Source organism: Cucumis melo, chromosome 7 (assembly GCF_025177605.1).
Source record: "Cucumis melo cultivar AY chromosome 7, USDA_Cmelo_AY_1.0, whole genome shotgun sequence".
In the NCBI taxonomy this organism is placed as follows: domain Eukaryota; kingdom Viridiplantae; phylum Streptophyta; class Magnoliopsida; order Cucurbitales; family Cucurbitaceae; genus Cucumis; species Cucumis melo.
The window spans coordinates 12,104,001-12,114,863 of NC_066863.1; the positions used below are offsets into that span (position 1 = coordinate 12,104,001).

At 29.5% G+C, this 10,863-nt stretch overlaps 1 protein-coding gene across 1 annotated transcript; it reads left to right on the top strand.

Moving 5' to 3' along the window:
* The first annotated feature begins 1,677 nt into the window (after positions 1-1,677).
* On the top strand, positions 1,678-8,538 carry LOC103502433 (truncated transcription factor CAULIFLOWER A). The gene is made up of 8 exons (XM_051087589.1): positions 1,678-2,338; positions 4,300-4,381; positions 5,625-5,689; positions 6,276-6,375; positions 6,853-6,894; positions 7,007-7,048; positions 7,167-7,282; positions 8,046-8,538. Exons 1-8 carry the CDS (start codon positions 2,154-2,156, stop codon positions 8,167-8,169), a joined length of 756 nt encoding a protein of 251 aa, XP_050943546.1. The 5' UTR covers positions 1,678-2,153; the 3' UTR covers positions 8,170-8,538.
* The last annotated feature ends 2,325 nt before the right edge of the window (positions 8,539-10,863 follow it).

Here is a 10,863-nt window from a genome sequence, read left to right on the forward strand (position 1 = left end):
GCACTAGACTGATATGTGCATCCTTCGGGAGCACTAGACTGTTATGTAGGGTACCCCCGAATAGGAAGTTAACTGTTGTCCCCTAACGGGCCCAGTAGTGGGTCCCTTACTGGGTATGTTTATACTCACCCTTTCTCTTCTTTAACTTTTCAGGTAGGGGTACAGCGAGGGGCAGACCGACGAGAGGCAGGAAGGATGCGTGAAGGCCATATGGACGCGTCTGGTTTTCTTATCGCTTCCGCTATGTATTTTGTCAGAATATTTTGACTTGTGATTTTGAACTGGTGACTTGATATTTTATTTTGTGACTTTTTGATTATTTAAAATAGGGCCCGAAACTGTCTTTTGTAAGATTTTTAATGTTTTAATGAATCGTAACTGGTCCGTTTTAAATTTTATGTTGAATGGTCGAGTTTTGGTGTTTGGTAGTGACCTCAGCTTAGTCCGGAAAGTTGGGTCGTTACAAAGAAAGTGCATTTTTGCATAATTCCACTGACTTAATAGTAGGTAGGTGGAAGTTCATAGTTATTGACCTTGTTTTTCTCTCGATAGCTTTTAAAAACAAAAAAGGTAAGGTATATTTTAAGAAATAAGATGATTTATTTCTTGAATTAATCCTAATTATTTAGCTTACAACTTAAAATATGATGTAATAATAATGAAAAAGTGATATTATTATTATTTAAAAAAAAAGTGATATTATCTTTATGTAAGAAAATAATATACTAATTATTTCAAAGATGATTTGAAATTAGGGGTTGTTAGATAACAGAACATGCATTTGACCAATTACCACTATGCTCGAAGGATATTGTTTGTGAGATAACAAAACATGCATCTGACCAATTACCACTAAGCTCAGAGGATATTTATTGATTTTTGTGTAACGAATGTGTCGTCAAAGAGACGTATTTCTTCTCCCAACTTTATCATCATTTTGGAAAAATTATATTAAATGCAATATTAACATCAATTCTTCCGATTTATCTTTCTTTTTTAGGTTCGAGATTATGGAAACCTTCGATCGTATTAGAATAGAAATAATATAAAAAATTAAATAAAAAAAGAAAAATACGATAAAATTAATTAAAACTACGAAAATTAACCTAAGAAAACTTTAAATAGGAGAAAGATTGAACTATATATATCTAAATAGGAGAAAGATTGAACTATATATGTAAAGTATTACAAATTCTTTGGAAACCTCAATTACAAAAGTAATCTTTCAAAGCTTTTATATATTCACATTCTTTAATTCAAAACTTTCTTAAGGAGAGTTAATTAACACATCAAACTTTAAAATATTTTCAAGTGGAAACTTGAAACCATAGTACTATAGAACTCATCATTTTTCTAAACTTTTCAATTAACAAACAAACTACACTTTGCAATATGTTATCAAAACTCAGTATATTAAAAGAATTAGATTTGAATTAACCATAAATCGTTTCGTTGTTGATAGGTATATATATGCTAGTTGAGTTAAGATTATTTTTACATTCATTAGTACGTAGAAAGAAAGGAAATTTGTAATTTAATTTAAAAGGGAAAAAAAAACAAAAGAGAAAATGTGAAATAGGGTTATTTGTTTAGGCCCCCACCACCACAAGAACACAAACTTTCAACTCTCAAAATCTCTGAAATTATAAATTTAGCTGACAAAAGATTTCAGACATTAACTACTCTTTGCTTCTTCACCCAACCATTTCTCGACAACTCAAACTGTACTATTCCCCCTCCTATCTCTTTTCTTTTTTCTTCTTTCTTTCTCAAAATAATCTTTTTCCTTTTATTTATTTATTATAATTTATTTCCCTCATTAGCAACAATCTCTCCTCCCAAACTGCAACAGAATCACTTCCTTCACCAACAATTGTAGAAACAACAATAATAACAATTCTCTCTCAACAACAACACCACCCTCTTCTTCTCTTTCTTCTTCTTCTTCTTCTTCTTCTTCTTCTTCTTCTTCTTCTTCTTCTTCTTCTTCTTCTTCTTCTTCTTCTTCTTCTTCTTCTTTTCCCACTATTCCATTATTGTTTCCATAGATGCTTTTCTTCTTAAGAGAAAAAAATAAAAAAGAAAAGAAAAGAAAGTAGAGGTCTCCATTTTTATTTAGGGTTTGTTAATTTTGTTTGATAAATCCCAAAAGGATGGGAAGAGGGAGAGTTCAGCTGAAGAGAATAGAGAACAAAATCAGCCGCCAAGTCACTTTCTCAAAGCGTAGAGCTGGTTTACTCAAAAAGGCTCATGAGATCTCTGTTCTTTGTGAAGCTGATGTTGCTTTGATTGTTTTCTCCACCAAAGGAAAACTCTTCGAGTACTCCTCTGATTCCAGGTTAATTCCCTTCTTTATCCCTTCTATCTCCACTCTTTCTTAATATGATACCACAGCCAATAATCCAAACGTGTTAGATTCAAATTAAAATTAAATCTTACCTAACTATTTATCTTTAAAATAAAAACTTCAGATGAGGTGGATGATGTATTGGGTTTTAATCTATCTGTTTTGTTTTTCACTATTTTTTAAAAATAATTACCCTCGCTTTTTTTCCCTTTTTACATTACCTTAAGAACATTAACTATTAATACATCTTACCAAATTAATAATGAAAAAAACCCCATCTTTTTCCTCAGAGATTTCTTCTCTTTTTAGGTAAAATTCTAAATTGGAACCACAATGAAAATAATGAAGATTTTCTTTTCTTTTATTTTCTGTTTTTTTCCCTAAAACTTTCTTTATGGGCATTTGTTAGTTTCCTTCTTTCTTGCAATTTGTTTACTGTACAAATATATTTATATAATTTGCATATTTTAAACGAGACGCATAAACGACATACAGTACATATTACATTTATTTGATTTCCCTAAAGAAGGGAGAAAACATGGAGTGTTGTAGAATAGTTTTGAGTTAGCTGAAAATATTGTATTTGCCACTTTTTGTTTGATTAACAATTTAATTGGTTCCTTTATTTTTATTTTTATTCTTCTTGTTATTATTATTATATAAAAAAGGAAAAAAAAGGGCATTCTATTGGGGCTTTGGATATAGGTGAAAAACCTAGAGCCACGTGTCGGGAGACCATGATTTTTTTTTTTCTCTTTTTCTTGCTTCGTAGCACTAACCTAGTATTTGAATCTCTCTATGTTTGTTGTTAGTGACCTCGATTCAAGTGCTTTACCACTCTTTGAATCATATAATTTCATCAAAAGAGCTGCACTTAAAAAGAAAAAAAAAAAAAAAACAAGTACTCAAATTTTTATCCCTTTATGATGAAATTTGGTCTATGCTTACTAGCACTATTCATGAAATGAAATGTAAATGCATGTGTCAAGTATATGCATGGAAACATTTACTTATACTTTCTTACCTTCTCTCAACTCATGTCATGCCTTATATCATTTATGCATATACTACTCTCTCTCTCTCTCTTTTTTCTTTTTCTTTTTTCTTTTCTGAGTATTGAGATAGGGCTCATCACTCATGAGATCTAACTAAGAAACGTGTAAGCATGTTACCCCTTCTTCATCTCATAAGTCTTTTAGATTTAATTTTTGAAAAATAAAATCATAGGGTTTGAGATCATTGTTTAAATCATCTCGATCTTGTTTCCTCTGTTTCTTAAACATCTGTTTTGACTTGATGCATGTGTAATAATTCTCTCCAACTGTATATCACTTGGCTTACTGATATTAGTATCAATAGATATTAGTACCATTTGACACATCGATATTACTATCAGTAGATACTGATACAGTAATGACATTTAGTATCAATAGATAACTGTAATGACATTTAGTACCAATATATAGATCATAGTAATGACATTTAGTATCAATAGATAACTGTAACATTTAACTTATTGATATTAGTATTAGTCGATATCAATGTCATTTGACTTACTGATATTAGTATCAGTAGATATTAGTACCATTTGAGGTATCGATATTAGTATCAGTAGATATCAATGTCATTAATTCGACTTACTGATATTAGTATCAAATACCAAACTCATAATTACAATGTATATTTAGAAGTCCAAATTGTTTCTGCTTCTAAGCTTTCATTTTCGTGTGTCATTTCATACTGTTTTAATTTTAACAATATTATTTGTTTCAACTTCACACAGGAAATTTGTCCAAATATATATTATTTGATTCACTTAAATTATTATCGGATGAATGCTATAGAAACTCATAACTTCGTAACTAATATCTTCTATGATTTAATTTTAAGTGTCATTTATTTCAAATAAATAAAATAGTTAATTTAGGCTTTAATTTGATTTTCAAGAACAGCATGGAGAAGATCTTAGAAAAATATGAGAGATATTCTTATGCAGAGAGACCGTTCGCCCCAAGTGGAGATTCTGAATTACAGGTAAACAAAAGTATACCTAAGTTTTATATTTGGGATTGAATGACCTATTTTTATATCTTGTCCTATTATATTGACTAGCAAGGTAGTTCAACCAATCCAAAGTTCATTTTATGTTAGAAAGTTTGACATATAATATTTAGAACATTCTTGCTGTTGACTGCAACAATTTTTTACGACAAAAAATGGACAAATTTACAAATATCAACACCTAATGATTTGAGGGTCTGAAATCATATGTCTTGTCTTAGATTTAGTTTCTAGTACAGTTTACTAGCTGTCTTGTCTTGTCATTTCATTGATTGGAGGGTAAATCAAGATCTCCAGCATTGCTAAAAAATAGAGATGTTCAAAGTATAAGGTGTCTCAAATTTCATTTATCTAACTTTTCATTTTGCTGAGTTTTTTTGAATCATTAACTATTTTATAGTTAGTTTATAGTTCAAATCAAACGCTATTCATTTATAAAATATACATCGTTAGTTAAATTTTTTCTTAGTCTCATTTGCTCAATAACTATGAAAGTATTGATATTTTCACTATTATTTAAACGAAAACATTACTAGATGATCCAAATTAAATAATCAAAGATTGAGTGTATCATTTAACTAGATTATATTGATTAATAACGAAAGGATCAATATGCCCCTCAAATAGTTATGTGGTGTGTTTAGAAACCTCTCTAACCCAGCCTTTTAATACTGTTAGTTAAAATTGAGATCAAGATTATCTAGTTATAATCAATAACCATTATCTTATTTATTATACAATAGGAGACCCTTTGAGTAGGAATTCAACATCAAATATAAGTGGGGATTAAAGACTTTTCTTTGTTTATTGCATGACAAGTTTACTTTACTTCTTTTTTGTGATGAGAATAAGATATATAAAGATGACTGTATCTTTGAAATTATTACTTTTTTTATAAATGCAAAGATGAAGGAAATTTTCATTATTCCAATCCAACATTACTTTCAATATATCGTATTATTATAGCTTATATAACTATAACTAGGTATGTGTTTAGTTTAATATTTCAAGTATTAAATTTTAAAAATAAGCCATTTTAGAAAGAAATTAGTATGATTGACAACTTTTGAAAAACGATCAAAGTTTTAAACAATTTTTAGGTGAAGAGCTTAAATTAAAATGGTTTATCAAATATACATTATTTTCTTCATTCAAAGACCCGAATCTCTCTCTCTCTTTCTCTCTTCTTCTTCTTTTAATTTAACTGCTTTGACAGACAAGTTGGTGTCAGGAGTATCCAAAACTTACAGCCAGATTGGAAATTGTACAGAAGAACTTAAGGTACTTGAACTGTTCTTATTCAGTACTATTCATTTTTGAAAAATATTGTTTCTAATATCAATGAGCATATATATATATAACTCTTGTTATATCTATTAAAGTCAGAATCATCTATCAATAACAATGACGTACAGAATATCTAATTAATTATTTTTAACCAAAAATGTTTATTATTTGTATTAATTAAGATAGTAAAGCTACTTGACCCTAAAATTATACTTCCTTCCCACATTTCAATTGTATTTAGTTGTTCACATATGAAGAATGATGTGATGTGGTATTTTAAGTGAGAAATATACCCTTGTAAGAAACTTTATCTTTTTGTAAAATTTTATATTTTTGAATATAAATATACCTGTTTTTGTCCCTAGCAATCTATTATTGTTGATTTTCAGCTTGACTAATATTAGAGAATGAAACTCATGGGTATGACTATGAACTATGTTTTTTGTAAGTTTAGTTTTATAACTTTGACATGAGAAATGGTATGTAATTGATGTAATTTTTTTCAAGTGTTAATAGTTAGATATATTAAACACGTAATTAATGCAAATATTATATGTTTATATTATTATTATTGGTTTAGGCATTATTTGGGTGAAGATCTTGACCCTCTGAATTTGAGAGAACTTCAAAGCTTAGAGCAACAACTTGATACATCACTCAAGCGCATAAGGTCTAGAAAGGTCTGCCTTAATCAATTCACTAATTTTTTCTTTTCATCTCACTTCATTTCAATTCATCATCCTTTTTTTTTAAAAAAAATAAATTTATTCACATTTGGATTGTTCATCACTTAAATAATTGGCTATTGATCTTCAAAGTTTGTATAACTTTCCACCTATCATTTGTGTCATACATCAATTTGGGACGAAACTTTACTCTCGTTAGAGAGAGATTACAGATAGTTTATTTATCACTAATCTTGTCGATATTATCATATGTATTTCAAAAAAGTTATTTATTAATATTTAAAATTTCCACCGTTAGTACTTCATGAATCTTCATTATTTAGGAATATATATATATATATATATATATATATTCCAAATAAAATACTTTATTGATATTTCATTATCATTTTCTTTATAAATTTGTGAGAGTTCTTTTATATATTGCTCATATATAATAGATGCAAATGATTTTGGGTTACTTTGTTGCAGAACCAACTAATGCAAGAATCCATTTCAATATTGCACAAAAAGGTGAATAACTTAGTTTTAGAGTAATTAATGTTTTGGCATCATTAATTATGCATACAGGACTATAATTTTTTATTTTTCATTGTGTAAAATTTGGTTCATAAAATGGTCGTAGGAAAAGGCATTGCAAGAGGAGAACATGCAGCTAGCAAATAAGGTATAAAATTAATTATGTCCTTATATTTTCAGTGCTGTATATAAATTAATTAAAGTAATTTAATATTGTTGAATAGCCTCTAAGAATGTAATATGTTCATATAATTTGAAAATTTTAGGTAAAGGAAAATGAGAAGGCTTTGGTTGAACGTGGACAGTGCGATGTTCCAAACTTGGTTCATAATAAACAGCTCATTTTTGGAATGACACCACCAATTCCTTCTTTATCTTTCGGGTATATTCCTCTTCTTTCTCTCTTTCAACTGAGAAATCTTTTCTCCTCACGTTCATAGATACACACTATAGCCATTTCAATTCCTTTAAGTTTGACCATATAAAAGAGTTCCTTCTTTGAGTAAATGGCAGAATGCTCTTAATAACCGGTTAAGTTGATTTAAAAGTTTTAAAGTTAAGAGATTAAAAGACACTTAAATATTTCAACTAGGTTGACGCATCCATAACATCCTCGTCATATATCAACCTTAACAAAGATGCATTCATAAGAAAAAGTATAGCATTAAGAGAACTCAAAATCAGCAAAATAGAAAGTTTTAAAGGAAAGCTTCCTAATTGATTTAAAGTCACATGTAAGCCAAATTCGAAGATTTGTATGTCTTTCTGACATTTAGGACAAAATGGGATGTACAAATGATTTTCAGTAGAGTTGGTTTTGATTGGTTAGGTTGATTTTTGTTGTGAATAATTAATTCAACCATTTAAATTTTTGAAGAAAATATGTTTGATTTGCTATTGATTTTGAATAAAACTTCAATAAACCCAAGTATCCTTTTGATTTTGTTGGAACAACATGCTGGAGAGGTCATATAGTTATAGAAGACAAAAGACTCCTCAACACCCTTTCCATCCAGCAAAAGAAAACAAAAAAAAAAAAAAAGGAAAAGAAAAAAACCCTTTTGCCGACTTCACCAAGAGAATGTAGAAACATAGGGTTAAAAACCAAAGATAATAATAAATGATTATTATACATTTGAATGTAGAGCGAACTTGAATGGGAGAGGATCAAGAGGATCAGATGAAGATGAAACAAGGCCAACAAGCATCAACAACATCCAAATACCAGCGTGGATGCTTCGCCATGTGACTGAAAATTCTAATAACTAAAAAGCAACCGCATCGTCGTCTTCGCTGTTGCAGGGAGGCAGGCGCGAGTGGTTGCTACTGCCCTCACTGGCACCATTGTTTGTCACAAATAAAACCGCCGGCCATAGGGATGGATGGGGGGGGGGGGGGGGGGAAAGAAAAGAGAAGACGACTACAAAGCTAGGTTTGGTTTTTGAAGATCATGTGGGAATAATGCAAATACCCTAAACATTCTATATGACGTCTCTTGTTTCACACCCAAATTGGGCCACCCCAATCCCAAAGCCTTTATTGTATTGCGTAGATGATAATTTCTCAAAACTCCAAACTGACTAATTTAAACTTTTGGAAGAAATTTGAAATGTGGATACTTCCATTTCTCTGTTTTTACTGTTTGAACTAGTGGCTATGTTAGTTAAATGTATTTAATTGTTACATGCATGCATGTTTGTGTTGACCAACACTTTTTATATCATTTTATGAGGTTCTTGTAAGAAATGTTAGGTGATCATTGAAGATCTAGAAGATATGACTTTTAAAAAAAAAAGCCTAGAGGTTTTATTTAGCATATGTAAAGATCATACAATCAAAAGATGATGGAAAGTTACAAAATTAAAGACATGCAAATTAAGAGTAATGCTTACTAATTATGGAGAAAGCTTTAATTTTAGCCGACCATAAAACAATCGAAGGCAATGATAACATATATCTTACCAAATGTTAGAGAAGGCAATGCTTATAACATTGGTTGCAAGTTCGCCTACTTCGCTCAAACTGAAGACTCCTGATCCCAGTAGATACATGATGCGTTAAAGATTGTCAAGACTTTCCATCAATCAATTAAAATTTTATATTACCAATCATGAACATCGTCAACTACATTTTTAGTCTCAGTAGCAATACTAGATGGATTTGTAGGGAAGCACAACCAGATTGGTTTTTCAAAATGAATTCTTTAATTAAAACGGTAAATTGAGGTTGGTTTGTCATTTGAAAAGAAAGAAAACTAAAATGTTGGCAGAAACGGTAAATGAGCGTTGGTAGAGGAAAAGGTGACAAGCTTTTGACTAAGATGCCTGGCCACGCAAAAAAGAAAAAAGAATGTCGGTGGAGGCGTTGACCACGTTTTTTTGCATTGGCAGAGACAAATATTTTTGTAGGTATAATGGCAAGAAGGTAAAAGTGACGACCTATCTTAGTTTTTTGAGATCTCCATTTAATTAGTTAGCTTGATCAAAGTCATCGAATTAATTTCTCTATAGTTTAAGCTCATCAACTCACTTAGAAATGCTAGGTGCGAGTCCAAATTATCTAATTAACCAATTGGACTAAAGGAGATGCATCTTAATTAATTCAACCAATTACATTAAGATTTGGGTGCGATGCTAAGATGAACAAATAATAGAAATGTAATAGTCCAAAAATTAAAGTAATTTTTTAAAACTTAATTATCTTAGTCTAATTTAATTATATTGAACTTTTTTGGGTGTTAAATTGAGATATTTGTTGAGTATTGTTTAATTTTGTGGAAATAAGAAATAATCAAATATTTATTAGAAGAATATTTAATTAATTATTGAAATTAGAATTTTGGTGTCAGTAAAGTTTTGATTTTGAGTTGAATGATATGAGTTAATTATTTTGATATAGATATAGATATAGATATATATATAATTAAATAAATTTTTTGTTGAAAATAATTATACATAAATTTTCATAAATATAATAAACTAGCCAAATATTTACGGTCCATGTAACAAAATGAAAAAGCCCATGAAGTTTGACATTTTTTTAAAATATTCCAAATTTGACCTTCTTTTTTATCGCCTTTCTTCTTTTCATCTTCTGCAATTTTTTTTTCTTTCTATCGTTTTTCTTCTTTCTTTTCTATTTTTTTCAAACTGTTATTTGGTTCAAGATTATGCACCAAATATAAAAGATCTACTTTTTTTTTTAGTATTTTTTCCAAACTATTATTTGGTTGTTCAAGATCAAGTACCAAATATAAAAGATTTTTGAAAAAAACATGGTTTAGATTTGCGTGGCAAAATTTAAATGATGTGTACAAAAAATAACCAAATATAAACGATCGTGTGCAAAAAATAAATAATTGTATAGCTAAATTCAAATGATCGTGTACCAAAAGAATTTTGAAAAAATCATTTAAGTCAAATCTAAACGATTGTGTACCAAAGAATTTTGAAAAAAATTATTTAGATTGTGAACCTGTGGCCTTTTTCCATTTTTGAAATTGTTCTATACATTATAAATATTTTGTCGTTTTGTTATATTTTTTAAAAGACCCCATAGATGATATAATTATTTAACGAGCATATGTTATTGTTTTGGGAAGAAGATAAAAAGGTTGATTTGATAGGTAATTAAATAAGGAGAGAAAGATTTTTGTTGGAAAAGGAAAACAGTAATTAGGGAGAAGGAGATAATAATAATCTTTATTGTTTATATTATTATTATATTATATAGACCCTTGATCCACGTGCACCATTCCCATCTCATTCTTCATCAACTTCTTCACCTCACCAAACCTTAGCCACCGCTGACATCTCCATCTTCGTCAACCTCTCTTTGCACACAAACGACTTCGTCGTCCGATGTTCACTGCTTGCATCACCGCGTTATACTCCTTGAACTTTGATCTTTCTACTCAATAGATTTTCAACTTTAGTCTTATACTCCTTGAACTTTTCAAGAGTT

Excerpts from the sequence above, each read along its gene's own strand:
- LOC103502433 (XM_051087589.1), top strand. The coding sequence starts at position 2,154 with ATGGGAAGAGGGAGAGTTCAGCTGAAGAGAATAGAGAACAAAATCAGC. Across the intron at positions 5,690-6,275 it reads ATTGTACAGAAGAACTTAAG|GCATTATTTGGGTGAAGATC; the intron begins GTACTTGAACTG and ends TTATTGGTTTAG. Across the intron at positions 6,895-7,006 it reads TTTCAATATTGCACAAAAAG|GAAAAGGCATTGCAAGAGGA; the intron begins GTGAATAACTTA and ends AAATGGTCGTAG.